This window comes from Anser brachyrhynchus (assembly GCF_964034855.1).
Source record: "Anser brachyrhynchus genome assembly, chromosome: 11".
Lineage (NCBI taxonomy): Eukaryota > Metazoa > Chordata > Aves > Anseriformes > Anatidae > Anser > Anser brachyrhynchus.
In genome coordinates this window covers 2,649,985-2,668,433 of record NC_137706.1, presented here as the reverse complement: position 1 = coordinate 2,668,433, position 18,449 = coordinate 2,649,985, and the positions used below count along the sequence as shown (strand labels likewise).

The window sequence follows — 18,449 nt, the reverse complement described above, 5'->3', positions numbered from 1 at the left end:
CACGTTTAGCCAAATGGCAATCTAGGAAGTCTTAGTATAAAGGAAAACAAAAATTGTGTTTAATTAAGAGCATTAACTGAGGCAGAAGTCCTCTTTGCATTCACTACCTGTCTGGTTATAGCATGTTAGTACAAGTAGCATCTTTTGTAACCCATTCTGTAGACTGCTAAGTCTAAGGATCAGCAAAAAGTGTTGTGTTGTTTCTCCACCCTGCTTGAATTTAAAATCTAAAACATCCTTTAAAAAGTCAGCATTAGAGCTCTTACAGCTTTATGCTGACACTCCAGGGCTCTCCTGCCTTTGTTAGGATACGGTGGAACAGCTGTATTTTATAATATATGATCTCTCCCCGTTCAATGAACTGGGATTTGAAAAGAGTCTGAAACTTGCTGCCTGTCTTCAGGTATTGCTTTTCTTCTATTAAATGCAGGCCACGAAATCATAACGGTTAGTCTGCTTCACCATTTGTGATTTCCTTCTGGAGGAAGAAACAGTTGAGCTTACATCATTTGTTCTTTTTCTTTGCCCAGTTAAGCGAAAATAAAGTTAGTTTCTCTGATCAAAATACAGATGTAGGACCTAGAGGTTGGTTGATTGCCAAAAAGTCAAAAGAAGCAGGTTAAACTGATGTTGCTAGGTAAAAATAGCAAGTTACAGTTGGAAGAAGAGAACTGACTCAGTAAGCTGTACAGTGATGGCAAAATAGGATGTCAGCCAAAGCGCAGGAAGCAAGATGGGAACACCCAGATCAGTTTACCAGTCTGCATTTTGTGCTCTCAGAGCACTAGTTTCTGAGATTATTGCAGAGAAAATGAGTTTTAAATGAATGTAACTGCTTTTCTTCCCTTGGCTTTTATGTTGTTACTCATTAAACTGTTTGACCCTGAATAGGTTTTGGTAAAGTCGTTTTGTGAATTGTACTTTTTGTCCAGCCCAGTTTTAAGCCCACTGTCTTTCTGATAACTTCATTTGCTGAAAAAATGACTTGAGAGTAGTTTTGAGTGCTGTGAGATGCGTGCAGTAGGGACGCGGTGACACGGAGGTGCAGGGAGCGCTGCAGGCTGAGGGGAGCTGGCGGTACTGACGGTACTGATGGATTTATGTGGCTCCGGAGGAGCTTCATCAGCTGCCACGTAGCCATGTCTTGCTTTTTAGAAATCACCCCTTACTTGCAAGATTTTGTGTGGTTATGTTTTCTGATTATAACCTGTTGTAAGAACACCAAAGCAGATGAATTTTTCCTATTCTTCTATGCAGAACTAAGCAGATCCAGCACTTGTATAGCTTCTAGTCTATTTTCTTTGAACAAGAGCAGGGTCTACATCAATCCTAATTTAAAACTCCTGTGCTACCGTTTCGTGCCTCCACCTGAACTGTTTGATAATTGGGTAGTGGTTCAACTCGATACGCTGGAAAACAAAAGAAGGCAGCAGAAGTAAGATGAGGCGTTGCACTTCTATACTAGAATTTTCTTAATGGCTGTCACGCTTTCCAGGCTCAAAGATCGATGAGGAACTAAGACAGGATTCAATGCAGGAAAAAAAAAATGTGTAGAGGAATATCCCTAAAATAAGGTGCGTCATCAGGTCATTGCATTTGCTTAAATTTAAGTGAACCTAGCTAATGGCTTGTTTCTTGAAAGGAGTAGGTCAGCTTATGATTTTGACTCTTGATATCTAAAATTATACTTAAAACCTTAATATTGTAAGGCTTGTAAGCTGTGTGACTTCAGATATAATTATGGGCTTGTAGCGTATGGACACAACATCCAGAAAATCATGGATTTCGGAGGTTCAAGGGCAGCTTTCTTTGAAGTGGAGTACAACATGGAGTTAGTTAACTGAAGCATCCTTAGGTGTTTCTAATTCCAGAAGAGAAGCTGTTAGTCAAATGTTTACATTGTGTTTCATTTCCTTTACAGTAGTTTCTTGAATTCCTGCCTTACTCTTAAAACCCAGAACTACCTTTAACCCACTTTTGGAAAAGTGAGATAATAAAACCTATTCGGAGTTAGCTGTTTTGGGGGAAGGGCCAGAGAGCCTTAGCTGTAGCTTTTTAAATGCCTCGCATTGCCTTTGCTAGGAGGAGATGGGAAATAAAAAAAAAAATTGACACTGGGGTCGTACCAAACGTACTTGAAAATAAATGAAATGCAGCACAGTCTGGGTTCGGAGGGGTGCATGGGGGCAGCGTGGGGTGGAGGTGAGTGCCCAGTGGTGGCCGGGCAGCTGGGAGTGGGCGAACATCAGGGCTGGCATCCAGCCGCTCTGAGCAGCCCGTACTGTGCAGTTCCTACTCCGTGCTGTCTGCTTGCTGGGCTTCAACTTCCTACCGAGTGAGATGGGGATCTGAGTGCTTTATGCTGGTGGCCTTCAACGTCTGTTATGGGTGCCTGAAGACTTTCCAGGGACAGTCTTAGAGCATATTTTAAAGGTAATTATTAGCTGTGTTTCATGTACTCCCTTAAAAGTAGCCCTCCAAATCAGTGGGGATCAGGGCTGCAAGTGAACAGGCCAGCCTTGCCTTCAAGAAGGGCTCAAAATGCTCAGCATGTGAAGCCCTGAGAGGGGCCCAGCAAGGTCGGTAGGTGGTTGTGGTGTCCAGTGCAGTCCGAAAGGTGCTCAGACAAGAAGATAAGCATGGGGTGAGAGCTGTTGCAGCACCACCTGGCCGTCGGCAGGCAGCTCCCCAGAGGACAGCACAGGGTGAGGGGATGCAGGCCCTGCCCGGAGCTGATCCCACTGCTACCACCCCTGCAGGAAAGGATCCCAGCTTGCAGCCTGACTTTGGGGTGGCCCTGGGAGCACAATGGGCTGCATGATACCGAATGTCTTTGCTTCCTGTCTGAGCCTAGAAAATAGATTAAATGCTCTTCTACTACACATGAAAACATGTTCTGTAATTGCAACAGAAAATACTGTAATAGGAAAGGGAAGGGAGTTGGTCCCCACAGTCGTGACCTAGCTGTGAAAGGAATCAGCTGGGCGCAACTGGCTGAGCTGAAGTGTGGGGAAAGTGCTTGCTTACAGCTGAGTCTGTGGCTCGCTTGTACCCCATGTGTAATTTCAAGAGATTTTAGAACACGAGCCAGTTTTGACTTTCTTTGGTTTTGAGTTCTTGTTCTTTCCTGCGGTGCTCCAGTGATTTGTGGCGGGGGGCGGGCAAGGATCTGAAGACCCTTCATGAAATCTCCTGTTAAACAGGCTTTCCTGTTTGTCCAGAAGATGTAGAAAAACACTTCTTGTTTTAGAGGAGACAAAGGAAGACAAAAATGATGTACCTCCAGGTTTAAATTCTCCAGTATTGTATATTTTGTTCTGTTTGTAGTAGCTTCAGTCTAAATTTATATTTTTCTTGTTTTCACTCCTACAGTAGTGTGGCATCTGTAGCTCTCTTTTTTGACTATCTGGTCAGTGCACTTAAGTTTCAATTTGTGATTAAAGGGCAGTAGTGCCTATTGCTTTAATTCCCATGTATTTGTGTCAACTAACTGGAGCTTTAGCTATTTTAAGGGAAATAAGAACTGTACGTTGCTGGGATGCATATTTTGTATTATACACTTGCATGTCCTGTTGGTAGAGATGAAGCAGAATAAAAATCATGTCTGTAGACAGATTATAGGATTGAGGTTATTCTGTGCACGGTATATGATGCCCTAAATAGGGCTGAATCATAGACAAAAGCAAACTGTCACAGCACACATGCACCAAGACTTTTTATAACTAAAGACTGAGTTTGCTGTTTCTATAAATGTCTTTCCACCCTTGTCCTCAATTACATCAACTTGCATCATCTGTGCCTGTTGTGTAGGAACAATTACCAGCTTCTCAGGATTCATTGCTTTTTTCCTTTACTAAAACTACTGGTTGTTAAATAATACGGAAATCTAATGGAGCTGAAAAAAAGTTAATATGCCACATGAAATTTGTAGGAAAATGCATTTCTCTATATCCATTGTTATTTGTGCTTAAAAAAAAGATTGAATACTTCGATTGTTGTACTGTTGACATAATTTTTAAGCGTTGGCCCTGCCCTCATAATGCTGTTATGAAAACAGCTGCATTTCCTAGTTCAGCACTTGGTGTTTGTCATCCTTTAAGGGGATGCAGTTTCCATTTCAGAACATCCTATCTGTGTAATGCAGCCAGTGCAGATGTGTCTGTCTAGCTAGCTGGTCTCCTCTTCCATGCTTCAGGCAAGGAACTGGCAACTTGTGAAATAGCAGCGCTGACCCAGGGGCACAGGCAGTGTTTGTGCATTGAACTTGAACCTCTGCCTTATCTGTTTATATAAAGTAACACCATCCGTGTATTCTGAGCCTTGAGTAATGTCTGTCTGAGGTACTCTACGCTATATATTTACCTTGTTTATTCGCTAGGTGGATCTTGCATTTGGACATGTTCAAGCAGTCTCTGGCTTATGTCAGTATGATATGTCTGTGAAGAAACTGAGCGTTTTAAGTATACAGGATGAACTTCAGTATCAGGTGGTTTTAATGCATAAGGAAGGTGGGCTTTTTGCCTGAATCTAATCAGCTGTGAAGAAGCACTCAGGCCATAGATTTTATCCATTAATTTGTGTCAGGTCCAAAAACTTTTGATCAAATTCAGGTCCTTCCTGAAAGACAGGGCCAACTAATAGGTCTACTGCTCCACGTGATAAGCTGTTAATGTTAATTATAGGGCATATCTATTTTATTATTAGTTGCTATTTAAAGTTTTCTAGAGTAAACTATCAGGTATCACATCTTACTGTGCACACTCCTGTTCCTTAAGAAGCTATTTGTTTGAGGTAGGATCTGCCTGTATAAACATATGCATCTTGATCAAGCTCTTTAACTTTTGTTTTAAAACTGTAGTGTTTTTAGCATATTTTAACTACACAGTTTCTCTCATATTTTCTTAAGGATGAATATTTTCTTCCCCTTTCTGGGTCATCTCTCCTGCTCAGCACTGTCTAGGTTTGTGAAACTTCTACATCAGAGTAGAAGCACTTCAGTAGTGATCTGTCCTGGTGTGACTTTCTTACTGTGGTCTTTGGACATGCAGAGATGAACATGATGCTTGTATTAGCAGCCAGATAATAGCTAAATGCTTTTCAGAGTTTTTCCGAATCCCATTTCCTTGTTCTGTAAGTATGACTTAACCTGTTGTTGACCAGGCTTTTGACTGGAAAAAAAAAAAAAAATGTTGCAGGTGTCTAATTTTGTAGGTGACTCATATCACTACACACGAGTCTTGTCCTCTCTGTTATTTACTGTTCCTTTAATCTTTCATGCTCCCTTTATTAGTAATTTTCTGCCCTCCGTCAGATGAATGACCACTGTAACTCACGCCAGATGATTTCATGTATGGTGCATGTGCCACTCGGGGTCCTCCGGGGGAATTCGTCTGTCCTCTGGCTGCTCTTAGTGGCTGGGGACTGGCGCTGGCAGCACCCAGCTCGTCCAGACCCCATGCACCCTTCTGGGACGGGGACACAGCTGGGGCTGGGCAGTTGCCTGCCTCCCTCCTTACCCCCATGGCTGGAGCCGCAGGCTGGCTGCGAATGGTGGCAGTGGCTGCACGGAAAAAAGGGGTGGGGGGGGAAGTCTGTAGGAATGGGGGCTTGTATAATGACCTTGGCTCCCTGGCAGCGGGCTGGCTTCTCCTACATACCTCGTGCAGATCCCTCAAAATAGTCTGCAAGCCCTGGGGTCTGGGGAATACAAGCCTGGACTAGGCAATTATGTACATGCAAAAGCTAGTTTTACATACTTTGCAATTTGCATATGCAGGTAATTAGGCATTTAATTGGAGTTTTTGTTTAATACGTCCCTTATATGGATTTCTCAAGTCTGTCTTGCCATGCTTGCTAAATGCCCTGGTATTAGGGAATGAAGGCAGCAAAAAACTTGAGTCCGGTTTTCTCCAAGAGGAAAGGTATTTATCCATGGTAATCAAAACAGGAATAGTAATGGAGAAAAGAGGGACTTGGCTTGTCCATCTTGGCAGTTTTGTGTTGGTGGATGACACAGGGCACATGCTAAAATTGTGAAAATGTCATGTGCCTTTCTTCCCCATAAGCATAAAAATAAAGAACCGCTGCCAGTCTTGCCTCCACCTGCTTTATTTTGCTACTCTTAAAATAGACTTTGAAGTCAATGTATTTTAGCTTCCTCTGAAGAGATCTTTCTGTAACCTCTTCAGTAACTAAATCATTTTGATCCTTGAGCGTTTCCAAGCAGAGGGGGAATGGCATGCCCTGGTTGTACTCCAGCCTGTTTGAAGGCTGTGTGACACCCTTAAGATGGGGGAGGGGAGAAGGGTGCTCTACAAAACGCCATGAAATAGGGGACAGTTGCATTGTGCTCTGCAGGAATTGTGTGCCAGTGTAACTCGTGAAGAGCAATGCCAGCTGCTGCTTTGTTTACAGAGACTTGTTGAGTTTTAATTCTTTGCATGAGTTTAGACTGAGCATTGTACAAAACAATGAATATTCTGTATGTTCCTCGTGAACCTTTTCTATGTTTGAGAGCTGTTAATGGTAACTATAAATGGCCTTCTCTTAAATAACCTCCAGCTCTCAGCTGGAGGAACTCTCAATAAAAATATTAAAGAACATTGTGTCCCACTTTTCCTAACAGGAGGAACATTTACTATTTTTTTTTGCTATTCATTTTTTTAATGTACTATATGATGTATCATCTTCCCTTTATATCTATTGTATGATATTAATGATGCCAGGTCATACTGCCATCAGGCTTCTTCCATTAGAACTCAGGAAGCCTTTTTCTTTCAGAAAAGCTGTAATTCAGCTGTGGATCACAACACAAACTCTTGTTTCTTGGCACTGGTGAAGTCTGGTGACTTGGCCAGTTACCACATGTAGCTTTCTTTAGAGTATTTGTAATTTTATCTGCTTGCAGTGGCAAGTTATGGGTTGAGGCTGTTGGTTTGTTTTGGTGGTGTGATCATTTAAGCGTTAAGGGGAGGGCAGTCTGTCTGATACAAACGCCCATTTTCCATACCTCTTGTTTTAGGTATAAATTGGAACAAACTGCAGGGGCAGCAAACAGTTGAACGCTTGTTATACAATAGCTGATGTTATTGTTTATCTCTTTGAAATGACAGATACCTTAGATGAATACTTCGAGTATGAAGCTGAGGAGTTCCTGGTCTCCTTGGCCTTGCTGATCACTGAAGGTCGAACACCTGAATATTCGATAAAGGGCAGAACAGAGGGCTTCCACTGTCCTCCAGCACAATCAAGTCAGCCCCCAACAACTAAGCATGAATGCAGCGACAGGGTGGCTCAGGTATGATGGTACCCATTTCATCTCAAGTATTGTGGACTTTGTTCTTGCTACCGTGATCAAAATCAGATGAGAATTCCTGGTAGATTCACAGCTACGCACGAATAACAATTACTTTGTGACAGTTCTGCATTTAAACAAGTCTGTAATTTAGTATTATACTAATAATAGATCAGATCTGTCCTTAAAATGAAAGATCATTAAGCCTTTTATCCTTGAACATGAAATTCTGCAGACTACCTGAATGCAGTACCTATTTCAGTCTTTGTTATGCAAATTGCAAGTGCTGTACTTAGCATGCTTGTTCTTATTTTGAGAAAATGTAGGCTGACTTGCCTAACTTCTTGATCTTCCAGGTGGTATGGAAAAGTTAGTGGTCCAAAAAGCAGGAACACCATCAAATCTAGCCAGTCTCTTTTGGGTTAAGGCTGGAGCATCCCATCTCTCAAATAAAAAGTATTGTGTGATTTTACACTATTATTCGTGCAGAAGTTAGCCTGCTCAAAACCACAATGTTTCTTAAGATACTGCTGAAGGTGACTTGTGGAGAGAGTAGTGCAATGTATGGTAGTTGGAGAAAATTGATGTGAGCTCTTTTTATACAGTTGCTCGAACAGCAACCATAAATGATTTGTTACTTTTTCATTTAATACTCCTGAGATCTTACCTCTGATTTGATGAATCGTAGTCTTCAGGACTTGATCCTTACCTTCTTCCAGTTCTTTGGAATTCATCTTAAAAATAGTTTTAAACGTGGCTACGATTTTCATGGCTTGCATTTATTCCCTCAGTGTCGTCAAGCCAGGCGAACCAGATCTGAGGTTATGCTGCTGTGGAAAAACAATATTCCGATCATGGTAGAAGTGATGTTGCTTCCAGACTGTTGCTATAGTGATGAAGGGCCTAACACCGAGGGGAACGATTTAAACGATCCTGCGATCAAACAAGATGCATTGTTGTTAGAAAGGTGGATTTTGGAACCAGTTCCTCGACAGTAAGTTGGATATTAGGATTAGTTGATAATTGCAAGAATCTTGTCCTGTAAATCTCCTTAAAGTAGCTGGCTACTGTTTTGGAATTGGCCCTTTACTTTTAGGACTTTAGGATCTGAGCAAATCACTATTTAGTAGTGAAATCTGAGCATCTTTTAATCTTACTTTTGCTGTATCCATAATTTCTGCATTGTGCAATGCAGAGTATATAGTGTTCCTAGCTGAAAATGGTCATTTTTGTATGTGGTCTGTTAAGTTGTATAAAAGTTTATACAGGTAAGAACAAATCAGGCTATGTAGTCTTCAAAACGTTTGGAGTTTCATTTTTTTCCTTGACTCAGCCATGTTTTATTTTCAGAATGAAAATCTGTAAATAAATTTGTATTCCAGTATTTAATGCAAAATACTTTAACAATACGCATGCATAATATATATAACATAAAAATAAAGCATATTTTTAAGACTGTAATTTCCTACAAGATATTTAAAAACACTTGACCTTCTACCCGACAGCTAAAAGTATAAATGGAGAAAGGAAAGAGGACAGCAAGAGATATTGTTGTGAAAGCTTAGTTTTAATAGTATTCTATGTTCTAATTCTATTAGTTCTCTCTGTATATTCTTAATATCTCTGCGCTTGCTTCTCTTAATGCATTTTAGAAGTGGAGATCGATTCATTGAAGAGAAGACACTTTTACTGGCTGTTCGCTCTTTCGTTTTCTTCTCGCAACTGAGTGCATGGCTGAGTGTTTCACATGGTGCTGTTCCCCGTAACATTCTGTACAGGTATGTTTGAGGAGCAAATTGTTTTTATTTGCTGTTTGTCAGTTGTTGCAACTCATCTTAAAACAATTCCCATCTGTTCTCCTCTTTGCTTTCAGAGGGTGCCACATCATTGGCCCAGCCCTCTGGTGGTTGTGTATAGTTCGTGTACTTTGCAAAGTATGGTGGTGTTTCTATAAATGCTCTTCTGTATTGTTTCAGGGTGAGTGCTGCAGATGTGGACTTGCAGTGGACGTTTTCCCAGACACCAACTGAGCACGTCTTTCCTGTTCCTAATGTTTCTCACAATGTGGCCTTGAGAGTCAGTGTCCAGTCCTTGCCCAGACAATCGAACTACCCAGTTCTGACTTGTAGTATTCACACTAACCTTAGCTTTTATGAAAAGCAAATTCAAGAGCGTAAGTTACATCAACGCAGTGAATCCAGTGCAGCAGAGCAGTGCAGTACCTCCAGTTCACAGCGTGTCTATGGGAAACAAGCGTGGACAATGACACCTGAAGGCCTACTTAATGTAAAAAAGACACCCGAATTTACTACGTCTATCAGAAATTTAAAGCTTTATCCAACTACTGGCCTTGGATCTGACTGTGGGGCATCACAATCTAAAGTTCAGTGCTATAATGCTACAGCAGACAATAAGACACAATCTCATGAAACAGCTGTCAGAACTTTTAAAACCTTTTCTTTAATTGATTCCCGTGTTACGAATGGTCATTGCTCTCATCAGTCTACAGGAGAAATCAACCCTTTAATAGGCTCTTTACTTCAAGAGCGACAAGAAGTCATTGCAAGAATTGCTCAGCACTTGATTCACTGTGATCCAGCTACTTCACCAGTTGTTGTTGGACATCCCTTCAACCTACATGAAACTGGCTCAGCTACACCAAAAGCTTTTCGGAGTACTTATGAAGATGAAAACTTGCTTAAGAAAGGCAAGGAAACCTCCCCTGCTTCTGTTGCCAACTTAGATAATGCAATACAAGAAGATGGTGGTGAAGGCAAAACCAGAGCAATACCAGAGATCCCACGGCTCGATCCCTGTGCTCCAGTGAACCACTGTGGCCGTCCCTCTGCAGGAGAGGGAAACCCTCTCATCGATTCTCTGCTTCAGGAGCGGCAGGAGGTTATAGCAAGGATCGCCCAGCACTTGATTCATTGCGATCCAGCGACTTCTCATGTTACGGGACGTCCATTCAAAGTACATGAAACTAGCCCAGTTACTTCAAAAATTTTCCGAAGTACATATGAAGATGAAAATTTGCTGAAGAAAAGCAAGGAACCACCTTCTGTTTCTTTTGCTAAATCCAATTTTTCTTTGCTAGAAGACAGCAGTAAATCAAGGACGAAAACACCTGATACTCCTAGCAGTCCTTCTAGGTTTGATGGTGAATCGAAGGCTTCTCTGAAACTCCAAGCAAGAAGAAAATTGGTTTTAGCAAAACCCAATGAAGCTGTCCGAAATGCATTTCATCAGACTTCAAATAAGACTTCTCATTCATTTACTAACATGCACACATCATCATCATGTGTTAAAGAAAATAAATCTGAATTGCCAGATAAATTGGAAATGATACATTCTGGTTATGTGCAGAAAGACCAGATAACCAATAGAATTAAACAGTGTTCAAATTTTAGCAGCATTGATGAACAGATTTGCACAAGTAAACTTAAAGAAAGAACAGTTGTTAGTGAGAACAACAACACGGACAGTTTTAACAATTTACAGATAGATAAATGCAGAATACTTGAAGGTACAAAAAAAGCATCTGTGATGCAGACATCTGACTCTTTGCACAAGAATGAGCTCAAGTGTTTAGATAAAGACTTGAAAAAAACAAATATTTATGAGCAAAATACTCAGCTTATTAGTATTGAAAATTATTTAAATAAAGACCATGACAGTTTCAAAAATAAAAACAAACAAGATAAAACAAAAACTGCACATGATGAGAATGAAGACCCAGTAGGCCTTGATTTCCAAAGCACTTCTCAGAAGAAATCTGTGGAAGACAGCTCACTCAGGTGTGAGCGGCTGAAGAACCCAGATGTGCAGGTAAACAGAGATACAAAGAGCAATTTCTTTAGCCGCTGGCTGTCATGTGGCTCGTAACTGCATCCCGTATCTGCTAAGGGTGGTAGGAGGAAGGGTTTATGTCTGACTTACGTGAAGCAGCATGGGGCTGTTGTCTGCTTCAAGGTCTGAAGTGATGTTTGGCCTAATGGTGCTTCCCTCACCCATCCTTAATTATAAATTTAACATGAAGAACAGCATTGTCTTGTTCTGCTCATTGTGATAGCATTAGAAATGTAGGTTCTGTAATAGGTTCTGTAGACAGTTAGACATCCTGTATAAATGTACCAGTGTCTGAATGTGGTATGTGGTCATTTGAAAGTCTGTAGTGATTGTAGATTGAGTCAAAGAGAACTTTTAATCTGTTTCATAGTACACCAGTGTGATGCAGATTCACTGGCTGCAGAAGTCTTCTCCGTTAAAGCAAGTGAATGATAACTTGATAGGCCGTTGAAATAGCCTGTTAATATGTTGAGTAAATCTGTTTTGCTGGCAGAAAGCACCATCTCTAAAACACACAAATATATGGCGGAAACACAACTTTCGATCCTTGGATGGAACTTCAACCAAGGCTTTTCATCCCAGAACTGGATTGCCTCTACTTTCAAGTCCTGTAAGTTATTGTTGAAGTTACGACTTAATTATGACTTAACTTGTAAATGAGAAAGGGGGTATTTTATTATTTTAATATCTGCATTACAGAAGCAATATGCCTAGGTGAAATTTCTGTTTACTTTGTGTCAGAGTGATTAGTTTTGCAGGTGGAAACCTGAAAGTTAATACTTGAGTGAAGTTGAAGAATAATTCTGGAAAAGAATATATTAAAGAGTTCTTGAGGCATTCTCAAGACTGACAAAAGGTTACATCAAAAATTCTATGGCAAACAGTTCTTTGGTGATATTTTAGAGTACAAAAAGTATTTTGAAGCTTAGTGTTTTAAGTGTAAGCTAACACTTTGTCATTTAAGAATTTTTGTAAGAGTTATTAATACCTGGTGGCCTATTATTCTAAAGCTTTTGTTTCTGTGAACAGTCTGTACGGTGTATTTCTCAGCATCCAGAGGTGTCATTGCAAGTGACACAAGACAGCTGTGATAATGCAGAAAGGCATTGTTACAGTTCTTGGAATGTTGTTTGGGACTTCTAAGAAAAAGGCAGTATGAATTAAAGCTACTGAAGCAGTGATCTTTTGTAATCAACATACAATGTGTTTTATCCTTTGGTTCGTATAAAGGATGTGATATTTTCAGAGAACTCTGATGGAAACCACTGGAAATCATAAATATTTATTTTTGATGCTGTGCACTGCTGCAAAGAGATGTTGAGGCTGTTGAATGAGCTGAGCAGTGATTTGGGGGCTTACCTCACATACTTTCTTGGAAGCTCCTGACTGTTTACGTTGATCTGATTTTTATTTCATTTTTTTAAGTAGTTCTGCTTATCAGAATTTACAGTCTTTAACTTTGGTATTTTCTTCACTAAGTTTAGAATGAAGCTCTTCTGCTTGGTTTTTGATTTTGTAATGTCATGAAAATTCCTGGCAAACTTGTGTTTACTTGCCAAAACTTTTTTTACTGGAGGTACAGTTTTCAAATTAACATATTCTTTCCCTTCTGAGGTTCCTCAAAGAAAAACACAGTCTGGGTGCTTTGATCTGGATTCATCGCTGCTGCAGTTGAAATGTTTGTCTGCAAGAAGGTACATTTTATTTACCAGAAACTTTGAGACTTTTTTTCAGAAATGGAACACACATGTATCTGTATGCAACAGCAAAGCACATTAGCAAATACAAGGTGTGGGTGTAACATAAGAATCCTTATTTTGAAATAACTTTCTAAAAGTTTCATTGCAATTACGTAGACAGTAGATTTCAACCCTTAGTGTGTTGCATCAGTTGATGGATTTTTTCGTGATTCCGAATTTTCATATGTTAAACTAAAATGACTGTGTATCAGAAGTAGATAATCTCCAATTTTACTTTTATTCTTGATTGTTATAAAAATGTAAGTTTCTTAAAAAAAAGTCTAGATTTGGCTATTTTGTTTCTCTGCAACATGGAGTCATTGCAGAGCTGTCTCACTGGCTGACTAGAGGGGACTATGTTTGCTTTATGTTGTCTGTGGCATGGGAAGTGCTCATGTGGCACCAGGCTGGACTTTGGTAGATGGTCTCCATGGTCTTTTTAAGATGCCTGTTGAAATCTTCTTTTCTCTAAATGCCTGCTTCATGGCTGTGGCTTGCTGTGGCTCTGGCTTCTCTGTGGCAGGGCAGAGTGGAAGCTGGGTCCCCCCGGCCTATGGCTTGTAGCCAGATTTCTCCTTTGGTCCCCAGATCAGCACAGCTAAGGAACAAAACCCCAGTATGATGTAAGATACACTTGAATATTCAAGCAGAAAAGTTTCTGCATTCTGTGAAAAAACATTTTTTCAAAACAGTGTTATTTTTATGTGAATAGAGTTGATTGGGTTAAACATTTTGCCTTAGTTTGTTCAGAGAACCTTTTGCAAGGGACCAGTCATGACCATTTGTATGTTATAACTTAAACAGCTTTAATATGGTAGTTTGGAAACTTCAGGATATGAAACAAATAACTACATGTGGGAGAGAGTTTTCTGTTATTTTGTTCAGTTCCTACTAGTGGAGTTAATGAACAATGTAAATTTGTGTTGTCTGTATCTCTTTTAATATAAAACTTGTGAAAGTATTTTTCAGTTACCTAAAAAATGTTTTGCAAAGGTATTAACAAGCTGTTACTGCTTTAGGACAATATTTTGTAATACAATAAGTGATTCTTTTTAGAGCTGGTTATACCCGGAAGACAAAAGCAAATGTCTTTATCCATGTGTTTATTCTTTTTTTTTTTGATAGCCCACAACAATGTATAAACAGAGACAGTGATCCAGAGAACCATGGGAAACCATTTTTAAGTTCTAGTGCTCCACCAGTAACAAGTCTTAGCCTTCTGGGAAACTTTGAGGTAATGCATATTCTCTAGAAGTCTTGTGGTATTTTTATTACTCTTCTGTACTGCTTTTTAAGAGTGCATTGCTGTGGATAATTCCAGCCTGACTACAATGTAAAAGTTCATAATTAAACTGAATGAAATTTGTTTTAATTTCCATCTATAAAGACATGTATTTTTCTCTGCAGACATCTTCTCTCTCAGATACAAGCAACTCAATCTCTAATTTTCTAAGTTTTAATTCTCACAATGGTTAAGTTAGGAGGTTTTCTGTTGGCTAAAAAGAGATTTAACAACTGGTTATTGTTTGTGTTGTAGTATATATACCTAGAAAAATGGATTCATACTTTCATTCTTAAAATTTACTCAGTATGTCGCTAAAGCTACGTGACATCAGTGTAGTAAACAATGTATTTAAAGTGTAGCCTCCAGCTTTTGACTTCATGTTGCATATCAAATGTCAATGACTAAAGCATTTATGCATTGCACAGTATTTCGTGAAATGCGGAGTGAATATGTTGAGTAAAGTTCCAGATTAGTTTATTGTTTTTTCACATTTAGTGTATGTCAAGGAAAGTCACGCATAGATCCTGCTGCAGTAAAACTCTGTGGGCTTTTGCACAGTTTGCAGGAGGACTAAGATAAGATTTTCCTGATGCTTTCTTTTAGACCACTGTCATCTTGCTGAATGTTCCTCTGTTCATCCTAATTTTTGCCTTTTTGCCACGATTTTTTGGTAGGTCACCTTATGAAAGAACTAAGACCCAAGTTCTTAGAAGGACTTGTCTTCATTTGCTGCGTGCATAGTCTTGCTATATTTTGAATCATTCCCAACCTAAGCTGTGTGTGTTTTGTTTTTCAGGAGTCTGTCTTGAATTTTCGCTTAGACCCGCTAGGCATTGTTGAGGGTTTTACAGCAGAAGTGGGAGCAAGCGGAGTCTTTTGTCCCACTCACATGACTTTGCCAGTGGAAGTATCATTCTACAGCGTTTCGGATGATAACGCACCCTCTCCTTACATGGTAAGTGTATGATCAAATGTATTTTGTCTGTTTAAAACCATTAGGCTGGAACAAAGCTCACACGAGCTTGTCAGGTGAACTTGTCTAACTTATGTTTGATTATTGTATTAAAGTATGTGTTTGAAATGTTTTATAATTAGCTTATTATCATACATAAACTACCCAGAGCAATGCAGTTTCTCAGCTGAGCAGGTACATCTGGGGTAGTAGTGAAACATCTGGGGTAGAAAGTGAGGATTTTTTTCCCCTCATCCTTTGGCACAGCAAAACCCTGCAGTCTTCACAGACAGCTGGCTACAGATTGCAGAGGCATTACATTCTGATAGGTGGAGATAGGTGAGTAAAGAGTTCAGGGAGTGAGGCTTTGGAGGGATCTGGGATATTTCCAGCTGCTTGTGATCAAGTTCTCTTCCTTTCCCTTCTCCCTTTCCCCAGCTAGTGCTTTTTCTCCCATTGCTGTACCCCACCATCCAGTTGCTCTGATCATGGGATATTGAATGTATTTGTCTGTCTCCACAACGGAGTGATCAACCTCCACTACCTCTTTTTATCCAACTTACTTAAAATAGGCAGTGAGGCAATAGCTGGACTACAGGATACATTTTGGTTATAGGGTACATTTTGTTGTCCAAATAAGCTGCTGTCCAGGGCAACTAACTGCTTTGCCAGCAAGTGGCTTAGGTATAGGCCAATGTTCAGTTCCGGATGGAGACTTTAGACTTCTTGTCTAAGTTGTTTAGCCTTTTCTTTTTGAGGAAATGTTGATGCAGCTAGTGTGACATGTCACTCATAAGCTGCTTGGTTTGCTGGTGTTCACACTGGCACAGTAGTTTTGTTTTTGATATCCATGTAGTAATTCTGTTCTGCACTTCGACAGTGACAACGGTTTTTGGTTGCCTAAAAAACGTTACTGTGTAAAAGGCAAAGGTCTATTGGATGCTAGCATTGAATCAGACAGCTAATTTTGTTCTGAACGCCTGTTAAGTAACTTCAGTGTTACCTGGGTGACAGATCTAATACATGGTAGTCTGTTTAAACATGTAAGTAAACTGTTGAACACCTGAAAATCTCAATGTTTACACTTGGTACTTACCACACTTCTGACCTTCTGCTTTAAAGTGGATTCAGAAAATGAAATCAAATGGGTTTGCAAGTTAAGCTTGCAAACTTGGATATATCTTCCTTTGACCATGGAGAAGTATCAGTTTTTTTTGCGTTATCTTTCTAGATTATTTCACATAAATTTCCAGGAGGTGAAAGGATTCTTATGTTCCTCAAATGGTTAAAGTGACATTGCTTATTTCCCTACCAGGGTTTCTTTGTTTTAGGCTTTTCCACATGTTGTAAACATGCTATTATGCCTGAGTCTCACAGGATTAATACAACATTTATATAGTGCCTCCATCATCAGAAACATTGTTTCTGTTTGTATAGCTAGTTTCTTTGCTCTGGGTTTTGCTTTTTTTTGTCTTGTTTTTTTGTACAACTGTTTCAGTACAGTACACCAGTTGTGCACCCCAGTTTAATCGAGCGCATGCTCTGGCGCAATGCCTTAAGGGTGACCTCAGTGGTGTCAGAGCAGAGTGAATTCCTCCGTGGATGCTAAGTGGGATGCTCAGATGCTCTGTAGATCCCAGTTGGTACAAAAGCAGATCATATCATTGCTAGAGTTTAGGATTAGGATAGAAGATTAAGTGCATCTGCTGCCTTTTGAAAAGCAGAAATTAGTTCTTTGAGGATGGAAGTATTATTGGTGCAGTTGTAGGCCATATAAAAATGGAAAGGCGAGTCTTTCATTTTAGCTTAAAAGCCATTTTAAAAAGCAAGCTCTATTCTCCATAGCTCCCTGAATGCTAGTCTGAAGATGTGGAAACTTGGAAGTTGTTTCAAGAGGAGAATGTACTCCTTATTGCACAGCTTTTAACGATCTGCCAAAGTCTTTGTAAGATCCCTACTGTTTTTAATTGCATCTTAAGTGTTGTCTTTGTTCTTTAGTTTTTACTCTTAAAAACAATCAGCAGTGTATAAGTAGAATTATACAAATAGAACATTTTGATTTGTTTCTATCACACCCTGTTAACTATAGTTGCCTTTTCTTTCTAGGGTGTAATTACTCTGGAGTCCCTTGGTAAAAGGGGTTATCGGGTACCGCCTTCAGGAACGATACAAGTGGTACGTACACAGCAGATACGGGTGCTTTAAAATCACTGATACCAAGAAATTCATGCAGATGTTATTTGTTAGTGATGAACACAAAGGTAACAGTGGGGAAAAAAAACTGAATTTCTATAGAAACTTGTAGTATTTTAATTATTCAAAGTATACTTCGGTGTAATTTGTGATTCCAAACACTTGAGCCCATCCATGCTGTGAAGAGGTTCCAAATCAGTTACTGAAAGTTCAGGATATTTGCTGACACCCCTTCGCTGAAGAAGTAATGAAGTAATTTGCGAATCCAAATTCTGAAATCCTCTGAAAAGCAACTTACAGGTTGTCTCCATACTGTCCAGGTTGTTCCATACTGTCTTACATAAATTCTGTAACATTTTAAAAGCCACCCACTTTTTGTAATAAAATCAGAAAGTATATCACAGCCACTGCTTAGAGCCAGTGATCTGTCTCTTTTAAGAATCCGTCCAAGGTGACACATTGCTAATTTCAGGCTTAAAAGTGGAGCCTGCACATATGCTTCCTGCAAGCATAGTGTATCTCCAGAATAGTGCAGACAAAAGTCTGACTAGAAAAATAAAACAAAAATGGGGAACGTAGATTAGCAAAGTAACAGTAGTCCTGCTAGTGTTTCAGATCAGGTAATGATTACTATTGTATTAAAAAAAAAAAAGGGAATTTCTAGTAGCTTAAGTGTTAAAGTGGACTGAAAAGCTGCACATTTTTCCCACAAACATTCCTGTATGGCACAGGAACAAAATGCATACAGGATGGTATTTTGGCAGGTAATATTTTTTTCCATTTTTCATCTCTAAAGATTTGTATTGAACCATTTTTTTTTTTAGACCTTATTTAACCCTAACAAAACTGTGGTGAAAATGTTTGTGGTGATCTATGACTTGAGAGAAATGCCAGCTAATCATCAAACATTCCTACGGCAAAGAACTTTCTCTGTTCCTGTGAGACGAGAAATCAAGCGGACTGTCAATAAAGAAAATAGTCAACAGACTGAAGAAAGGCTACTTCGCTACCTCATACATCTGAGGTAAGCTTCTTGGAGTTAAAAATAAAAAATGTAAAAATAAATCCAAATATCTGCCAAAATTTATTTCTCTCTCGATTCCTTTGCTAGCCTGCCTTTCTTCTTACAGGTTTATG

General features: G+C 39.6%; 1 protein-coding gene across 4 annotated transcripts in view; it reads left to right on the top strand.

Moving 5' to 3' along the window:
* Positions 1 to 18,449, top strand: part of ATOSA (atos homolog A) — a 47,401-nt gene that overhangs the window by 23,807 nt on the left and 5,145 nt on the right. For all 4 annotated transcript variants that reach the window (XM_080607494.1, XM_080607497.1, XM_080607495.1 and 1 more), the window contains exons 2-11: positions 7,113 to 7,297; positions 8,086 to 8,288; positions 8,947 to 9,072; positions 9,271 to 11,122; positions 11,637 to 11,753; positions 12,758 to 12,837; positions 14,008 to 14,116; positions 14,964 to 15,122; positions 17,226 to 17,294; positions 18,137 to 18,336. In XM_080607494.1, the coding sequence (XP_080463620.1) occupies positions 7,113 to 7,297; positions 8,086 to 8,288; positions 8,947 to 9,072; positions 9,271 to 11,122; positions 11,637 to 11,753; positions 12,758 to 12,837; positions 14,008 to 14,116; positions 14,964 to 15,122; positions 17,226 to 17,294; positions 18,137 to 18,336 (3,100 nt within the window). The remainder of the gene's footprint in view (positions 1 to 7,112; positions 7,298 to 8,085; positions 8,289 to 8,946; positions 9,073 to 9,270; positions 11,123 to 11,636; positions 11,754 to 12,757; positions 12,838 to 14,007; positions 14,117 to 14,963; positions 15,123 to 17,225; positions 17,295 to 18,136; positions 18,337 to 18,449) is intronic.